The sequence below is a fragment of the Pongo abelii genome, chromosome 4 (genome assembly GCF_028885655.2).
Source record: "Pongo abelii isolate AG06213 chromosome 4, NHGRI_mPonAbe1-v2.0_pri, whole genome shotgun sequence".
NCBI classification, from domain to species: Eukaryota; Metazoa; Chordata; class Mammalia; order Primates; family Hominidae; genus Pongo; species Pongo abelii.
The window spans coordinates 144680638-144700903 of record NC_071989.2 but is presented as its reverse complement, the minus strand read 5'-3'; the positions used below and the strand labels follow the sequence as shown (position 1 = coordinate 144700903).

At 44.1% G+C, this 20266-nt stretch overlaps 1 protein-coding gene across 1 annotated transcript in view; it reads left to right on the top strand.

Moving 5' to 3' along the window:
* TRPC7 (transient receptor potential cation channel subfamily C member 7) overlaps nucleotides 1–20266 on the top strand; it is a 164725-nt gene that overhangs the window by 54046 nt on the left and 90413 nt on the right. Inside the window, exon 4 of the mRNA XM_054556386.2 lies at nucleotides 5657–5839. Coding sequence (XP_054412361.1) covers nucleotides 5657–5839 — 183 coding nt within the window. The remainder of the gene's footprint in view (nucleotides 1–5656; nucleotides 5840–20266) is intronic.

The following is a 20266-nucleotide window of genomic DNA, read 5'->3' as shown; positions in this document are numbered from 1 at the left end:
TCAGTTCCACTTATCAATTTACTGGCAAGTAGTAAAATAAGAATTCCAATTCCAGGTCCTTCTGACTGCAAAACCTGTGCACTTACTGACTATACTATAGAATCTGTCAGGGATTCATATATCCTTATCCCTGCCCACATTTTGTTTCCCCCAAGTTAGTTGAGAGTCAGCACAATTGAGCCTCAAGTGTGCCAAATAGAAGGTAACACGCTGCTCCCCAAGAGGCAACAGGATGAGAGGGAAAGATCAGGATTTGAGTCAGACCAACCTGTTTTGAATCTTGGCTATATCACTTAGTAGCTGTGTCATCTTAGGCAAGTTCACTGTTCCAGTTAATTAAACAAGTAACTTAATGAGTGCCCACCATGCTCCAGGAAATGTTCTAGGATCTCAGGATATATTTGTGAATGACACAGAAAAAAATCCGTGCCCTCAAGAAAATTATATTCTAGTGGGAGACATGGACAATAAATATAAAAATAAGTAAAATATATAGTACATCAGGCAGTCATAAGTACTATGAAGAAAACAGAAAGGAAAAGGAGGAAATGGTAATGAGGAGTGGAGGAGCCACACTTTTATAAAAAGATAGTCAGGGAAGGCTTAAGAGTTGTTCATGTAGATATCTGGAGAAAGAGGAGTCCCAGCAAGGGGAATAGCCAGTGTAAAGGTCTGGTCCACACTAAGTGTGTTTGAAGAATAGCAGGGGCACCAGAGTGGCTGGAGTAGACTAAATCCGGGGGAGACTCCCAGGAAATAAAGTCAGGGAGAAAATGGGGAGGCTGGAGGATAGTGTAGGTAGTGAGTCATCTTCCAGGATTTTGAAACCAAGAACAACAACAGCAGTAATGTTGGGAGAACTATGTGGGACAGGAACTAAAATCTCCAAGGAAGGTGAAAGAGTGACCCAGAGATCAGTGACTGATGACCCCACTTTTACTTTGGATAGGGAGCCTTTGGAGCGGGTGTACGGAGAAGTCCCAGGATCTGACTACTTTTTCTAAGTGTTCCTCTGCCTGGTGTATTGAGAATCAACTACACAGGATAAGGACAGAGTTGGAGAGACCAGCTGGGAGTTTCTAGGGTTAGTCCAAGCAATACATTATGATGGTTTGGACCAAGGTAGAAATAGTAAAATTGGTGAAAAGAGGTCAGGGTATGGATATATTTGGCAAGTAGAACTTGCAGGATTTGCTACCAAATTATATGTGGGTTATGAAAGGAAGGTAGCAATCAAGGATAAATTCAAGATTTTTTTTTTTTGTCTAGGACAACTGAAAGAATAGGGAATACTAAATAAGGTAGGAGACTAGATCCAGAGTTAATTTTATGAAGTTCAAAATGCCTATTAGACATCCAAGTGGAGATATAAAGTTGGTAATTGGATACAGAGAAGAAAGGTGGGTGAAAGATACACATTTCGGACTCACCAGTGTATGGGTGCTATTGAAATTCATAACACTAGATAACATCAATAAGGCAATCAGTGTAAATGGATAAAAGAAGAATTCCAACGGCTGGACACAGTTTGGGGAATTCCAAAAATTAAATTATAAGGGAGATGAAAATGAATTAACAAAGAATGCAAAAAGTAGTCATTCAGAAAAAAGATAAAGACAGAAGAGTATGTTATTCTGGAAGCCAAGTGAAGAATATGTATCAAGGAGAAGGAAGTGATCAGCCATGTTAAAGCACTTGGTAGGTCATGTAAAATGAGGACTGGGAACCAACCATTGAATTTAGCAACATGAACGTGATTTATGACCTTGACAAGAAAAGTCACAGTAGTCAGTGGAGGGGAAAGCCTTACTGAAGGGGACAAGAAAGGGGACAAGGAGGGCAAAATGGAGACATGAATGTAGACAACCCTATTAAAGAGATTTGCTATAAAATTAAACAGAAAATTAGAGTAGTCATTGAAGGGAGAAGTGGGGTCAAGAGAAATTTCTTTTTAAAACAAGAGAAACAACAGCATGTTTGTACGATGAGCAAGTAGGGAAAGGGAGAAATTGAGAATTCAGGAGAGAGAAAGGAAGATTGCCACATCCTTGAGTAGCCAAAAGAGGTTGGTATCCAGCACATAAGTGGAAGAGATGGTCTTGAAGAGGAGCAGGGGCAGTTCATTCACAGCCAGAGGAGGGAACACAGAGTGCAGGAGCAGAGACACATGTAGGTGTGAACATGTGGGACTTTTCTTCTGATGACTTCTATTTCTTGATAAAATATGAAACAAGGTCCTCATCTGAGAGGAGGAGAAGGAGATATTAGAGGACTGAGGAAAGAAGAATATATGAAATGACTATTTAGGAGAATAGGAGAGTAAACTGCCCAAGAGCACTAAGGATGACTTGAGGCTGGAGGTAGTGAGTTTACAGCACAATGATCAGCTGTGTGTTCTCAGCCACATTCACTATGCAGAGGCAAGAACACACTGGTAGACAGTTAGACTCAACCAAGGTCAGGCTTTTATCCAGTGGGGACATTGGAATAAAAGAAAGACAAGAGACCATTTCATTGACCATGAAATATCAGCTCTGCAAGGAGAGAGACAGTGACATAAGGTGGGTTAAAAAAAAAAAAGTGAAAAGGAGGTACAGTCAGTGGCTGTAAGGAAGGTGGAATCAAAGGATTGCTGGAGTTGGGGTCCTAGAGGGAGTGAGCTGGACATATAGGAGGTGGTGGTTGGAGAAGGGACACTTGAAGTTGGGGTAGGGAAGGATCTGCAGTTATTGGAATAACTAAGAGAGTCAATGGCTGAGTTTGAGTTGGGAATAAGGTCATCAGAAAACGAGCTGTCAAGGAAATGAAAGGGCAGGGAATGTGAGGGTCATCTTCCAGGATAGTGAAACCATCAAGAATAACAATGCAGTCATGTTGGGAGACTGATGTGAGACAGGCTAAATATCCAAGGAAGGTGAGAGAGGGACCTAGAGATCAGTGGCTGATATAAGGAAGAGCGTAGATCTGCCTGTTACTTTATCTCTCTGGTCTCATTTTCCTCATCTGCAAGTTGGAAATTGTGATCAGCCTTCCATTGTGGGGTTTTTATAAGGACTGAATGAGATAATGCAGGTAGAGTACCTGTCACCCATTAGATCTGGCAGACCTCAGTGTTCAGGAATATTTTTTTAAAAATGTAAAGGGCATCTATGAAGTCTTGAGGGTGTATGTCATCTCCTTCCAATTACAGTAAGGAGTGTGTCTTGGAAGGCTAATTGAGCTCAGGTTTGGCTCAATAAATTATAATCATCACAATTCCCAAGAGACGTTCATCAATGGCCCTCTCTGCTTCCATTCGTGTACATGTCATCTCCTTCTTCCTGGCAGGCCTGGGTTCTCTCTGTCCCCTCTAGCCAACTGCAGACAGCAGAAGGCTTATTGCCTTCGAGCCCAAGTGTCTAATGCAGAAGGCAAAATGCAAATTACCTGCTTTGGCTGCTCTGTTGCCTCTCCTATTGATGGCAGGCTGGCTGAAAGAGCCCGGGGAAGTCTCTAATGAAGTGTCACCTTCTGTTCTGAACTGCACTGAACCCAGATATGTGAGGAAGCTCTGGGCAATACAGCCTGACTAGCTCCTAGCATGGGGAGCCTGGGACAAGAGCTGGATCAAGTCCTTTTCACTTTCTCTCCTATACCCACCCATGACTTCAGCCCTAGGCAGGAGTTTCCATCAAGAAATGAGGTATGTTCTAGCCAACAGGGCAGTGTCTGTTTCACTGGTAACAGGCATTAACATTCAGAGATTCCTTGTTCTCAGAAAAGGGGTAATAAAGTTACGGGGTGGGGGTTGGAAATTTAAGGAACCTGAGTTGCCACAGAGGAGATGCCAGAGTTGAATGGGTCCATGTGGTGAGGTGATTCACCTTGTCCATGTTGCTGAGGTCAGTGTACCTTGAGCCTCCTACCTCTGGCTTATCAGTGCTATGCAGAATATATTAGCCAGGAAAAGATCTGAGTAAGTTTCACTTAGCCTTGCACTTGTGCAAATCTGAGGGTGGAACTCTAGCCTCCTCTTCCCTCACACTGCTCAGAGACTTGCCTTGTTCACCACTAATTTTTCATTGTCTGCTACATAGTAGGTTCTCAGTGATGAATGAATGCATTCATGAATGAATGAGTGAATGGCAGATGGGTGAGTGTTAGGGTTGGAGGAGCGTAGAGCATGGCTCTTCCAATCCTAACACTTCAGGCCAGCTCTGTGCTAGGTACCAAAACCTAGAACCCCAAAAGTTTCTTACATGCCTGAGCCAAGAGGTCATTTTTCCACCCAGAATTTCTGAAACTCCCTTCTTCTACCTAAATTATATATAAAAATGAAGGACAGCTACCCTCACCTGAAAATATTTTCTTGATCTTTTCCCTTTTCCCAGCAAACAAGCACTTACTTACCTCTTTCTCTAATGCAAAGTGACATTTTGATACAGCAACCCCGGAAGGAAATAAGAATCATTCATTAACTCAGAAAAATGGCTGAGCTTCTGCAGTTTGCCAGGCTTCCAACCATTGACTGAAAAATCCATGTTCTGGAAAAGCACAACCGCAGTCCTGTTTACCAACTACTATATAGCAGTCTGAGGGTTGTTGACATTGATTAACGTTGAAAGTGACATTTGGCTCTTGGGTACTTTCTGAATAGACTCTTTTCAACTAAGAAACCAGCAAGGAGGCCTCTGAGGGAAAACATTTTTGGGGAGGAGAGGTATGAGGTAACATCAAACATTCTTTGTCCAACATTTTGGATCATTATCTAGAACGTAAGCAGTTTGTTTAGGGGAAAGAGAAGTTGACATGTCACTAGGAAAGGAATTTAGCCTCTCAAAGACATTCAGACAGGTATACCTAGGGAAAGGAAGAGAGAAATCTGGAAGCAGCTCATTAAAGATATGAAACAACAACAACAAGGTCAAGGGCTAAAAATGTTTATTCAACAGGCAGGTGATTTAAGGAGCCATGATTTGCCATACAAAAGGATTTCTAGTAAGAAAAGATCCTGTTAAAGTTAAATTACATTTGATTTTTAAATGTATAATTTACAAGCCGATTTTCTGGCACACAAAAAAGCACACCTGTGCAATTTTTTTTTCCAATTTTAGCATATTATCCATCTTTCCAGTAAAATTCCTGTGTGCAGCAGTCACCAATATAGATCAGTGGTAAATGAGCGAAGTGTTATTTACATCAGCCTTAAAAATTCATGTCCTTATTATTCCTCCCTCAGAACTGACTCAGAATTGGGCATAGAAAACTGCCATTTTGAAAGAGCCCAGGATGGGCTGTGGCAGGCATCCACATCATTAGAGAGCAAAGTTAAAAGACAGATTTCTTGGCCCCACCACCAGGTATTCTGACTCAGTAAGTCTAGGGTGGGACCTGGGAATCTGCAACTGTAGCACGCACCTAAGGTGACTCTGATGCAGGTGGCCCATGGACCACACCTTCACACATGCTGACCTATAGAAAATGTCCTTCAGGTCCTGTGTCAAGAGAAATTGCCCTGCCTTCTGCACCCAGCACATCCTGCTGCGTTCCATAAGTGCATCCAATGTGCTCCATAAGCTCACATGTGGTGAGCAGTTGCTGATCGACACTGCTATGCTGGGCAAGCCAATATGCGGGGCTCGTGTGACATACCGCTGATTTCTCTTTATTCTGTTAGAACGATTACAGGAAGTTATCTATGCAATGCAAGGATTTTGTAGTGGGTGTGCTGGACCTGTGCCGAGACACAGAAGAAGTGGAAGCAATTTTAAACGGTGATGTGAACTTCCAAGTCTGGTCTGACCACCACCGTCCAAGTCTGAGCCGGATCAAACTCGCCATTAAATATGAAGTCAAGAAGGTAAGCTCCCCCATCTCTCCCGGTCTTCCCATCTCACCTCTCCTCTCGGGGCTGCTGCCCTTGCTTTTTGCTCACGTCTATTTTATGTTCCCACAGGGTGACCATGATGACACCCAGATTCTCTTTAGACAGGGAGCTAGCTGTCAGCTTCACAGGGCTGCTAGGATCCCCTCCACCATCCCTTCCCACCTCAGCCCCCAGCCCACCAGAAGAGAGAGCAGAAGCATGAGTCAGTTCCTGAGCAGGCCTCGAGCTTGGACAGCAGAAGAGATCTTCAGCCTCAACCCACTGGCAGGGACAATGTCACTGCGAGGGCTCCTAACAGTTAGCAACACAGTTCCCAAGTCTTCACGAGAAACATAGAACTCAGATCTTTCAAAAGCATTTATTGAGCTTCCTCTGTGTGCCTGAGGACTAGTTGTGTAGAAAATGTATTAATGTAAAGAGCTTATGGGATCAACAGCCCTGGGAGGCTTATAGAAGAATTGCACTCCAAAGGCATATGAAAGCCCTAAGGAAGCTCAAGTAGACTTTCCCAAAAGTAAACTCATGCCACCTCCTCAATAGACATCCAAGTGTCTTTAATGGCTGTGGTCACCAGTAGCCCTCAGACCTGTAGCGGCTACTCAGATTAAGATTATAAGGAGCAAAAGTAAATTATATTCCCACTTTGGATCTACTCTGGATTCTTTAGAATCTGCTCTTTTATTAGATTACATTACTCATCCTGATGAAAATTAGATCATTCCAGAGATCCACATGTTTAAATATCAATGTGCTTTCCACATAAGCAAAGGAGCTGATTGGTCTTTGAAGGGTTTTAATGTTTTCAGCTTTTTCACCTGATCAAAACTGAATGGTATTTTTAAAGCTCCCAGACTGGCCTCTGGGCATTCCTTCTGTTTCTTGATTATCTTAATTTGTGTGTATCTTAATTTGTGCCTTCAACAACCATATGTATCTGTGAAATTCATCCAGGGAGAGCTTCCAAGTTTGATAAAATCTTCCTGCCATTTTACTTTGATATTATAATAATCATAAATTTTAAGAAAAACAACTTTTGCCTAAGACTCTGAGCTCAAAGGTGAAATTGATGACCCATGGGAAAGGTGACCTTAGAGATTAATATTAGAAAGCACAGTGTTGTTAGAAGTTGAGAGAATCGGGCTGCAGTTTCAAGTACAGTACAATCCTATTTACTTAGCTCAGGAAAACTCACCTTTTAGCTTAAACCAAGAGCTTGCTGGGGCTTTTCACCAAAGTATGCAGTCACTCCCTGAAGCTGCTGAGATATCCTTGCCCTTGGGGTTCAAACAAACGCTGCTGTGGAGGCTGTCAGGCAGTGGTAAAAATGAGCTGGAGTTCCCAGAACTACAAACATTTTCTTCCTTCCTGAAGCCAGATTATCCTCCTGCCTCCCAGCTCGTGGTGAAGATGGAAGATGTCTAAAAACCAGACAAAAGAAGATGCTTGGCATTTGCAGATTTATATTCACAGTTTGGGCTAATTATGCACAACTTCAACAGTCCATGGCATGTGGGCATTTACCATTTTTCTGAAACATAAATTCAAATCTCCTAGCAAAACTGACATGGAGGGTGGAGTTACTCAGTTAGTCCAGAGTCTGGCCCCCACCTCATAACTATATGTCCTCTTTTGTCAGTTACCAAGTTCAAAATGGCCCTGGGGATGAATAAGAAGGAAGAAATGAAGCCCTTCATGAACATGATAGTTTGGGTCAGAATTAAACTGTTTCATGAAGGAAATGATTGGCTCCAGTGGTATTTGCCAATTAACGGAGTCATAAGGTCTCAGGAAATCAACATGAATGTCAAGTGTCTGCTGTAATCCATAGGTAGGAAGATGATAAATGACCTGCATAAAATGTCAACCTGCTCATTTCTAAGACCTTCAAGGGATACATTTTCTCAAACCTTGTATGCCATCATGTGACAGCAGACAGACTCATAGCTCTCCTTGACATTTATTCTTCATGAATTACCAGGAAACTAACCAATATTTAAAAGTCTTATTAATATTACAATGGGCTTCCATTTTTAATTTATGAATTTTAGCATACTTGCATTGAGCACAATCTATCCCTGAGTATTCAAGTTATGAAATAACTAGCAGCAAGACCTACTTAAATGCACTGCCCTTTACAACTTAGATAGATAGATAGATAGATAGATAGATAGATAGATAGATAGATAGATAGATAGACAGACATCTCCTGAGGCTTCAGGCTTGAATATAAAACCATAAAACATTTCCAAGATTCTGCCCATATGGCATAAAATCAACCCATTAATTCAGCAACTTAAGAAAACAAGTTGTTCTTAGCAGTTCCATGGGCTGCTAATAGGTATTACCTTAAAAAAAAGATTTTGTGTTCAGATAAATTTGGAAACCTTTAATTAAACAGTCAAACAGGTTTTGTTTTTGTTTTCTGTTTTTCTTAAAGATATTACACAGCCTTCAATATGCATCACGCAGTGGCTTATGCCTGTAATGCCAACACTATGAGAAGCTGAGACAGGAGGATTGCTTGATGCCAAGAGTTTGAGACCAGCCTGGGGGACATAGCAAGACCTTGTCTCTATTAAAAAAAAAAAAAAAATCACTACTGTAATAGATGAAGGATACAATGTGTATTACAAGACCACAGGCTTTTTCTCATGGTGAAACTAGTTTTTCATGTATCAGTCTTTGGGAAACTAATCTATAATCAGCCTCTATGTCTATGAAATGCCAGGATTTGAATGAAGGTGGTGCTGCTCTGTGGCTGGGACTGCACTCTGAATCGTGTCTTTCATATGAATGTTTGATTATCTTCAGGCACCACCCTAATGTCTGGACCTCTGGCTGGCTGAGTCACAGCACCAGCCTCCATTAGATGAAGATAAGTCACCCACCATGGTTCAGGGGAGTACCTGTTAAAGGGAAGGAATCGTGAACTGGGTTTCTGTTGACCAGGTTTCTAGCCTGATTCTCTAACCCTGTGGTCTTGGGCAAGTCATTGAAGCTCTCTGAGTTTCATTCCCCATTTGCAAAATGGACATATGAGCTTTTGCTTCACAGAGGTTTTTGTGTATGTGTGTGTGAACTTCCAAATGAACTGATATGAGAGGAAATGCTCTAGAAACTATAAAGTTCTCTGCAGCTCCAAAAGGAAGCATCATTGCTTTCATTCAGTGATGACTCCCTTTCTTGGGACTCTAGGGTTCTTCTAATTCCCTAGCTGGTCCTTTGTTATCTCCCCAGAGAATGCTAGAAATGTCTTCCTGGGAAAGGACATCATTCATAAAGCCTAAAATTCCTTCCAAAATACCAAAGGCGCTGTGAGGACATGGTTTTTCCCCCATGACTTCTGCCTTAAGAGGGCGCTCAGCCTCCCCAGTAACCCAAGTGGGTGTGTCTTCAAACTGTCAAGCATGGTTTCTGGGAAGCAGAATTGGAGATGTAGCTGAGAGGTGCCTATTGAAGTCAGTCCCGCGTCCAAACACTTATTAATGTGGTCACTTGAGTAAATTACTCAGCCTTGCCTCTGTCTCACTTTCCTCATCAGGAAGGTTGGAATAATAATGCCTATATCATAGGTTATAATGAGAATTAAATGGGATAAAGCATTTGTGCCTCAAATATCTCCAGGCTTCAGTAGCCGATGGGTATAAATGAGGCAGTATTAACACATACATTGCTCACAGTCAATGCCTACATTACTTTAGGACATTTCTCTTACCCACGTCAGTGCATCCCAGCCCCTCTAGGCCACAGTCCCTGAAGAAGCCAAGCTTGCCTCATGAAAAATCAGGGATATGACCCTTCCCCATACTGAGTCACACCTAAGCTCAGAAGGACTCTGCTTATGCTCCGCAGCTAAAGAAAACCACCCCTCCAGCATCGGCTTGCAGCCTCTCTATATAAACTGGCCTTGGCCTTCCCTTGCAGAGCCGAACACCTTGCAATCTTCTCTAACTCTGTCTCTGTCCTCCGGGAATCATGCCTAACTATCCTTCTTAAAGGCCTTTTCCTTCCACTGCATATCAACTCTAAACACATGCTGAGGAAACTTCCAGCCCCAACAACTGGGAACCAACCCAACCAGTCTCTGAATCCCAGTTTAGGCCCAGCTGGACTCAGGCTGCAGTTACGAAGGGACCCCAGTGTCTGCCATGTGATCAGTGCTTAGTGATGGGGAACAGAGACCCAGACAGAGTTGTTGGTACTCTACTCAACTTGTCTAACAGAAGACACACTCTCATCCCTCCCTCTCTCTCCTCTAGATTGCTTCCTCATCTGTGGGCTTACAGGGATGATCTTTTCCCTTCTTTCCCCTACACCATTCCCTCCTCCTTCCTGACCCCACTCTGCCTTAATGGGGATCAGGTGGGATCTCCTATTCACTGCAAGAGAACTTTGTGTGTCAGTCCTCCAGGAGAGTGGGGCAAAGAGACCCAGAGAGTCCGGTTTTGCACGAGAGAGGCCTTAACTCTACCTATAAAGGAGATGGAGCATCTTTTGGACACTACTAAGCAAAGGCCTGCTACTGGGGGAAAAAAAAGAAAAATATGTGAATATTATTTTCCAAAATATATTACTTCATGGCAGAAAGCACATATATTATCAGGCAGGCAAGGCTGTATCACCAACAAGGGTGATTAGTTCCATCTGACAAATTGTCTTAACCACCACCTACGAGGTCTACAGACACTGAGCTCGGCCTTCCAAGGACCCAAGCAGAATAAAACACAGTCTTACCTTCAAAGAGTTACCAGTCTAGTGAGTGAAATGGGACAGGTGTCTCATGACTGTAATAGCAGCAGCCTTTGCAGTGGGGTGGGGGAAGTCTCTTAAGTACTTCACCAGCTGAGCAAAGTAGCATTCACACCTGTGACCTCTTTCAGACTTGCAGGTGGCCCCGGTTCTAGCATCTTGGGATGCAGCTTGGTTTGGGGGCCTCTGCTCTTGGTGCCAGCCATCTTTCCTTCCAACTGAGGAGATCTCCACCCTCCTCAAGAGCCAGCTCCACTCCTCCTGAGCCTTCCAGACCCTGAAATCTTGAGGTGCCTTTTCCTGGCTCTGCCAGGCTCCCTGGGTTATCCTGGCTCAGAAAGCTAGTCTCAAGTACAATAAAGACCTGGGACAGGACCATGGGAAGGGAACAAAGTGCAGAGGGTGGAGAGGACCCACTCACTCTCCCTCACTTACATAGTTCCCTTTTCCTTCACAGTTTTATTTTTTTAAAAATTCCCCTACGATTTTTATTCATTCACTCACTGAAAAGTTCATGTTTGCTCTTAAAGCTAAAAAATGAGGAAAGTGAACAAAACCCTGGAAATTCAGAGGTTCCCTCTGAGGTGGGGAGGGCATTTCTGGTAGAAAGGACATGTTGAAAGCATGTTCAAAGGCCCTGTGGTGAGAAGAGACATGGTGTATAAGAGGAACTGAAAGAGGGCCAACGGGCCAAGCTGGGCCTTGGGAGCACTGGGTGTGACTGAGTCTATAACGATGCAGGCAGGGGACAGACCATGTGAGCCTTGTAGATCTCCCTAAGGATTTTAATCTTTTTATTATTTTTCTAAAGAACAATGGGGAGCCATTGGAGGACCTTAATCAGGAGTGGTTGTAAAGATTAGGATAGATGGAGAGACAGCTCTTCCTCTGAAAAAGTTGGAAAGGAAACAGGGTGGGTGAAGATGGAGCAAGTTTTTTGTGTGAAAGGGACAGGATATTAGCCAAGATAGGCTGTTACATTGTGTTGACAAACAAAACTAAAGTCATAGTGGCTTTTACAAAAGTAAGTTTATTTATTGCTCATCTTATTTCCATTTGGAACTGAATTCCCTCAGGAATCCCGGCTGACAGAGGAACCACCCTCTTAAATGTTTCCTGCACGCCAGAGGGTCACTCGGCTTTGGGAAATTGCACTCCAGCAATTGCGTGCTTTCACCTGGATGTGATACACATTGTTTCTGCTCGCCACTCATAGTGAAGAGTTAGTCATGCCTCCCACCCCTTCACAAGAAGGACCAGGAAGCATAATCCTGGCACTATTTGGCAGCTAGCGCTAATGATTACCATGGGAGAAAAGTTGAGGGAATTTGTATTGATAGCTTCAACTTCTCTGTCAATAGGACACAGAATCACCCTCTGAGATAGAAGCAGCCTGAAGAAAGTAAAAAAAAATGGGAAAAATTCTGTGGGAGATGGGAGAGGAAGCTGAGCAGTAGGTCTGATAGGCCTGCCAAGACTGGGGATTGAAATTCTTTGGCAGTAGACTGCATTTTTAATAAAAGTGGAAGATCTCCACAAATGATGGTAACACAGAAAGTCAGTGTCCTCCATAAACCTCAGTTCCCTGCCATCAACTTCAAGATTCTTTCATAGACATGGGCCAGGAGCATACAAAATGTGCCCACAGGGCATAGCACTTGGAAAGTTCCCCTCAGAGCAGAATGCCAAGGAGAAAAGGGCAGGCTTAGAGAGGAGGGGATGGGGGACCATTTCAGCCCACATTGCCACTAGCTCTACAGTTGGGCCAGCGCCTCTTACTCTATCAGAAGTCCCTTGCCTCCTTCTATTCCAAAAATGACCACCTTGTGCACATTTTACAGTCATGCCATGAATAGGCCCATTTTTCTACCTGGAAAAACTAGCAGATGAAAGTATTTAATAGAACTTGTCAGGTAGCAGTATAGTGTTATGGCTGGGAGCCTGACTGCTCAAGTCCTCCACCTGCTGATATGGGACATAAAATAAGTTTCTTAGTCTGCTGGCCTGCAGGGAGCTCACAGACACAGTGGACACTGCTCCAATCCTAAAGGGCCTTCTGGCCTAAATATGTGCTCAGTGAGAGAACAATGCCAGCCATAGCTGCACAACTGGCTGACATCCTCTACCTAGTGCAGTGACCATGGGTAGGAACACTCAAGAGAGGGCAGATGCCCTCTGCTGGGCTCTGTTTGATTTCCTCTGTCTGTACAAAGCACAGGCAGGGCCAGTGAGCAAAGGGGACCTGGGGACATCAGGGCTTTCTAGAGGACGTCTGAGAGGCCAGTCAGATGCTCACATGCCCTGAGCAGACATTCTCCTACTGTGTTTTCCTGCTGAGGCATCGTTTTAACAGATGCTCAGACTTAAGAAGATCAGAGTTGTCACAAACACAGTCTGGCTGGTCAGGCACTACCCCAAACTGCACTGCAGGATGCCCGGTAGTTGGCAAACACTGTTGGAATCCATTGGTGTCAAAAGCATCAATCATCTTCCTCTTTGGGAATTCCTCTAAGCACTTCCGTGGATCTCACCTGGCCACATGCCACAAAAATGATCAATATCCATTAATCTCCTGGCTCAGAAGGGCTATCTTTTACATGAGGAAGTTTTGTTTTCTCAAGGAGCAAATCTTCAGAAGAGAAAGAATAATTCCAGCATGTATATATGTAAATATGAATCGTGATCCCTTTTCTACTTGGAAAAACTCCCAGGAGAGGGAAAATAGAACTTACGGGGCAGCAGTATAGTGTGGTGTCCAGGAGCCCGACTGTGCGTGTTCAAGTCCCAAGTTCTTCACTTGCTAGTCATGTGGTTTAGATAAGTTATTTGGCCTCTGGGCCTTGATTTTCTCATCCATATAATACAAACAAATTACAGTGTCTAATAAATAATAGTTAATGTTTAGAACACATGCAATGTACCTGGAACATGGTAGGTGCATAACAAATTAGCCAATGGAAACTGTTTGCCATACTGGTTTTCTAAGCAGAACTACACTTAAGGCTAAGTCAACATTTCTCAAGCCTGGTACCTTAACTCTTTGGGCCAGAGAATTCCTTGCTTTGAGGACTGCCCTGTGCATTATAGGCTGTTTAGCAGCATCCCTGGACTCTATCCAGTAGCACCCTACCCCCAGCTTGTGTTAACCAAAAACGTCTCCAGACACTGTCTCTAATGTCCTTGGAGGAAGGGGGAGGGGGACAAATAATTCCCTGTTGAGAACCTCTTGGCTGTTTTCAGGATCCAGGCTATAAACTCTTAATTGTCAGCCCCTAAATGCAAGGATTATAGTTATCCAAGGATGTGTTGTATTACTCTAGACCAGGGGTTCCAAAACTTAAATGATTAATGAAACCACTTCGGTGCTTTGTATAAAACAAATGGAAAAAGCACCAGTGCCTCAGCCTCAGAAAGACAAATACCAGATGATCTCACATATATGGAATCTAGTAAAGTTGAACTCATAGAAGTAGAGAGTAGAATCATAGTTACCAGGGGCTGATGAGGTGGGGAGGGAGGGAATGGGGAGTTGTCAATCAAAGAGTACAAAGTTTCAGAGAGACAGAAGGAATAGATTTTGAGATTTATTGCACACTATAGTAACTATAATAAATAAAAATGTATTATATACTTCAAAATAAGTAAGAAAGTAAATTTTCATGTCTCACCGTAGAAATAATAGGTAAGCAAGGTGATAAATATGTTAATTAGTTTGATTTAATCATAACATATTGTATACATATATCAAAACATCCATTGTACCCCATAAATATATACAACTATTTTCATGCATGTCCATGTGAAGAGACCACCAAACAGGCTTTGTGTGAGCAATATGGCTGTTTATTTCACCTGGGTGCAGGCAGGCTGAGTCCGAAAAGAGAGTCAGCAAAGGGTGGTGGATTATCATTAGTTCTTATAGGTTTTGGGATAGGCGGTGAAGTTAAGAGCAATGTTTTGCAGGCAGGGGTGGATCTCACAAACTACATTCTCAAGGGTGGGGAGAATTACAAAGAAACTTCTTAAGGGTGAGGGAGATTACAAAGTACCTTTTTAAGGGTGGGGGAGATTACAAAGTACATTGATCAGTTAGGGTGGAGCAGAAACAAATCACAATGGTGGAATGTCATCAGTTAAGGCTATTTTTACTTCTTTTGTGATTTTTCAGTTACTTCAGGCCATCTGGATGTATATGTGCAAGTCACAGGGGATGCCATGGCTTGGCTTGGGTTCAGAGGCCTGACATTCCTGCCTTCTTATATTAATAAGAAAAATAAAATAGTGTTGAAGTCTTGGGGCCGTGAAAATTTTTGGGGGGTGGTATGGAGAGAGAATGGGCGATGTTTCTAAGGGCTGCTTCAAGCGGGATTAGGGGCTGCATGGGAACCTAAAGGGGGAGAGATTAAGCTGAAGGAAGATTTTTTGGTAAGGGGTGATATTGTGGGGTTGTTAGAAGAAAAATTTGTCATGTAGAATTATTGGTGATGGCCTGGATACGGTTTTGTGTGAATTGAAAAACTAAATGGAAAAGTCTAAGAATTGGGAGGACCTAGGACATCTAATTAGAGAGTGCCTAAGGAGATTCAGCATAGTCCTGCCAGCAAAGATTATTTATTTACTTCAAGAGTTAAGAGTGGCAGGTTGGGGATAGCACAAGGAGATATCAGCTGTGATGGCTTGGAGAAACAGTGTAAACCGGCAGTGTAAACAAGAGCAGGGCATGTATGAGCAGTCGAAAATGGAGAATAGGAGTATGACTAGACAGAAAATAGTAGGGATGACAAGTTTTTCTGGGGCACAGTCTAAGTTGGTCCGGTGTCTGGAATGAGACTGAGGCCTAATAAAAAGGAGCTCAAATGGGCTGTACCTTGTAGCATTCTGAGGACAGGTCTGAATTCTGAGAAGGGAAAGTGGTAAAAGTATTGTCCAGTCCTTCTTAAGTTGGAGGCTGAGCTTGGTGAGGTGTGTTTTTAAAAGACCTTCAGTCCATTCTACTTTTCTTGAAGACAGAGGACTGTAAGGGATATAAAGGTTTCACTGAATACTAAGAGCCTGAAAAACTGCTTGGCTGATTTGACTAATAAAGGCTAGTCTGCTATCAGACTGTATAGAGGTAGGAAGGCTAAACTGAGGAATTGTGTCTGACAGAAGGGAAGAAATGACTGTGGTGGCCTTCTCAGACCCTGTAGGAAAGGCCTTTACTTATTCAGTGAAAGTGTCTATTTAGACTAAGAGGTATTTTAGTTTCCTGACTCAGGGCATGTTGAATAAAGCTAATTTGCCAGTCTTGGGTGGGGGCAAATCCTCGAGCTTGATGTGTAGGGAAGGGAGGGCACCTGAATAATTCCTGAGGAGTAGTAGAATAGCAGATGGAACACTGAGAAGTTATTTCCTTGAGGATAGATTTCCACGATGGAAAGGAAATGAGAGGTTCTGAGAGGCGGGCTAGTGGCTTGTACTATAGCATAGCCTGCCTTCGCTGGTGTGTGGTGATTAGGCCTGGTGGAACTGCCATCAATAAATCAAGTGTGATCAGGGTGAGGAACAGGAAAGAAGGAAATATGGGGAAATGGGGTGAATATCAGGTGGATCAGAGAGATACAGTCGTGGGTGTCAGGTGTGGTATCAGGAATAATGTGGGAGGCCAGATTGAAGTCCGGGCCAGGAACAAAGGTAATTGTGGGACTTAACAAAGAGTGAGTACAGCTGAAGGAGCCAGGGAGCAGAAAGTATATGCATCAGGTATGAGGAAGAAAATAGATTTTGGAAGTTATGAGAAATGTAGAGAGTGAGTTGAGCATAGTTTGTGATTTTTAGGGCCTCTAAAAGTATTAAAGCAGCGGCAGCCACTGCATGCAGACATGAGGGCTAAGCTAAAACAGTAAGGTCAAGTTGTTTGGACAGAAAGGCTACAGGGTGTGGTCCTGGCTCTTGTGTAAGAATTCTGACTGCACTAACCATGCCTAGGAAGGAAAGGAGTTGTTTTGCAAGGGATTGAGGTTTGGAAGATTAATCAGACATGATCAGCAGGGAGAGCACGTGTGTTTTTATGAGAATTATGCTGAGATAGGTAACAGATGAGGATGAAATTTGGGCTTGATTGAAGTAATGGGGGCTGTCTGTGAAGCCTTGCAGCAGTACAGCCCAGGTAATTTGCTGAGCCTGATGGGTGTTAGGGTCAGTCTAAGTGAAAGCAAAGAGAGGCTGGGATGAAGGGTGCAAAGGAATAGTAAAGAAAGCATGTTTGAGATCCAGAACAGAATAATGGGTAGTAGAGGGAGGTATTGAGGATAGGAGAGTATATGGGTTTGGCACCATGGGGTGGATAGGCAAAACAATTTGGTTGATAAGGTGCAGATTCTGAACTAACATGTAAGCCTTGTCTGGTTTTAGGACAGGTAAAATGGGGGAATGGTAAGGAGAGTTTATAGGCTTTAAAAGGCCATGATGTAGCAGGCAAGTGATAACAGGCTTTAATCCTTTTAAAGCATGCTGTGGGATGGGATCTTGGCATTGAGTGGGGTAAGGGTGATTAGGTTTTAATGAGATGGTAAGCGGTGCATGATCGGTTGCCAAGGAGAGAGTAGAGGTATCTTATACTTGTGGGTTAAGGTGGAGGGATACAAGAGGTGGACACAAAGGAGGCTTTGGATTGGGAAGAAGGGTGGCAATGAGATGTAGCTGTAGTCCAGGAATAGCCAGGGAAGCAGATAATTTAGTTAAAGTGTCTCAGCCTAATAAGGGAACTAGGCAGGTGGAGATAACTAAAAAGGCATGCTTAAAAGAGTATTGTCTAAGTTGGCACCAGAGTTGGGGAGTTTTAAGAGGTTTAGAAGCCTGGCCGTCAATACCCACAGCAGTTATGGAGGCAAGGGAAACAGGCCCTTGATAAGAAGGTAATGTGGAGTGGGTAGCCTCCGTGTTGACTAAGAAGGGGATGTACTTACCCTCCACTGTGAGAGTTACCTGAAGCTCGGCATCCGTGATGGTCTAGGGGGCTTCCGAGGCGATCAGGCAGCATCAGTCTTCAGCTGCTAAGCCGAGAAGATCTGGGAAGGAGTCAGAGAACCTTGGGCCAGAGTTCCAGGGGCTCTGGAAGTGGCTACCAGGTGAGTTGAATAGTCTGATTTTCAGTGGGGTCCCGCACAGATGGGACACGGCTTAGGAGGAATCCCGGGCTGCGGGCATTCCTTGGCTCGGTGGCCAGATTTTTGGCACTTGTAGCAAGATCCTGGGGGAGAAGGTTCTGGAGGAATGCCTGGCCACTGCAGTTCAGGTATTTGGAATTTCTTGTGTGCTGGAGATGTGGCTGGGGTTTGTCTCACAGTGGAGGCAAGGAATTGCAACTCAGAAATACATTGCTACTTGGCTGCGTCTACTCTATTATTGTACACCTTGAAGGCAAGGTTAACTAAGTCCTGTTGTGGGTTTGAGGGCTGGAATTTAATTTTTGGAGTTTTATTTAATGTCGGGAGCAGATTGGGTAATGTATTTTGAGAATAAGACGGCCTTTTGACCTTTTAGGGTCTACGGCTGTAAAGTGTCTCAGGGTTGCTGCCAAATGAGCCATGAACTGGGCTAGATTTTTATATTTGATGAAAAAGAGCCTAAACGCTATCTGATTTGGGATAAAGAAAAAGGAGCATTAACCTTGACTATGCCTTTAGCTCCAGCCACCTTTTTAAGAGTAAATTGCTGGGCAGGTGGGGGAGGGCTAGTCATGGAACGAAACTGTAACCCGGACCAGGTGTGAGGAGGGGAGGTGATAAAAGGATTATAGGGTGGAGGAGCAAAGGCTGAGGAAGAATTGGGACCTATCTTAGCCTGGCAAGGAGGGGATAGGTCAGATGGGTCTGTAGAGAAGGAAGATCAGAAAGACTCAGCGATGCTTGGGGTTGGGACTGAGGGGACAGGTGGGAGGGAAAGAAGGAAGATTTGGGATGAGTTGCACTGGGCACAGAGACTAGGAAGGGACCGATGTGTAAAAGAATGCCTGGATGTCAGGCACCTCAGACCATTTGCCCATTTTACGACAAGAATTATTTAGATCTTGTAGGATGGACACATTGAAAGTGCCGTTTTCTGGCTATTTGGAACTACTGTTGACTTTGTTTTGGGGTCAAGCGGCATTGCAGAAGAAAATAAGACACTTAGATTTTAGGTCAGGTGAGAGTTGAAGAGGTTTTAAGTTCTTAAGAACACAGGCTAAGGGAGAAGAAGGAGGAATGGAGGGTGCAAGGTTGCCTATAGTGAAGGAGGCAAGCCTAGAGAAAAGAGAGCATAGAGACACGGAGGGAAGGGGTTCAGGGGTTCTTCCCTTCCAGAAAAGTGGGAAAGGGGTCGGGGCATGGAAATAAGGGATTGGGGGTTCTTGTCCCCTAGAAAAGTGGGACTTGTCTGCTAGAAAAGTGGGACTTGCCGCTAAGGGTGAAGGAGAAGGGATTGAGGGGTACTTGCCCCTCCCCCAGAAAAGCAGAGAAGGGGTAGAGACACGGAGAGAAGGGGTTGGGGTACTTGCCCCTCCCCCAGAAAAGTGGGACTTGCTGCTAAGGGTGAAGAAGGGATTGAGGGGTACTTGCCCCTCCCCCAGAAAAGCGGGACTTGCTGCTAAGGGTGAAGAAGGGGTTGAGGGGTACTTGCCCCTCCCCCAGAAAAGCAGAGAAGGGGTAGAGACATGGAGAGAAGGGGTTGGGGTACTTGTCCCTCCCCCAGAAAAGCGGGACTTGCTGCTAAGGGTGAAGGAGAAGGGGTTGAGGGGTACTTGCCCCTCCCCCAGAAAAGCGGGACTTGCCACTAAGTGTGAAGGAGAAGGGGTTGAGGGGTAATTGCTCCTCCCCCAGAAAACCGGGACTTGCTGCTAAGGGTGAAGGACCAAGGCAGGTGTCCCTGTGTGGTCTGACACCTTTGAAATGTGGGTGAATAATCAGAGGCATCTCTGCAATGATTAAACGCCAAAGGAAGGCTGCCTTCCCAGTCTGTGACCAGCGCCGAAGTTTTGGGTCCACGGATAAAACGTGTTTCCTTTGTCTCTACCAGAAAATGAAAGGAATTGAAATTAAGAGAAGGGAGAGATTGAAGTGTGGCGCCAAGATTGAAAGGAGAAAGAGGTTGAGGGATAGTGAGGGAGGTTGGAGAAGACAGTAAAAAGACGCCGCTTACCGGATTTGAAATTGGTGAGATGTTTCTTGGGCTGGTCAGTCTGAGGACCTGAGGTCGTAGGTGGATCTTTCTCACGGAGCAAAGAGCAGGAGGATGGGGGATTGATCTCCCAAGGGAGGTCCCCCAATCCAAGTCACGGCACCAAATTTCATGCACGTCCGTGTGAAGAGACCACCAAACAGGCTTTGTGTGAGCAACATGGCTGTTTATTTCACCTGGGTGCAGGCGGGCTGAGTCCAAAAAGAGAGTCAGCAAAGGGTGGTGGATTATCATTAGTTCTTATAGGTTTTGGGATAGGTGGTGAAGTTAAGAGCAATGTTTTGTGAGCAGGGGTGGATCTCACAAAGTACATTCTCAAGGGTGGGGAGAATTACAAATAACCTTCTTAAGAGTGGGGGAGATTACAAAGTACATTGATCAGTTAGGGTGGGGCAGAAACAAATCACAATGGTGGAATGTCATCAGTTAAGGCTATTTTTACTTCTTTTGTGG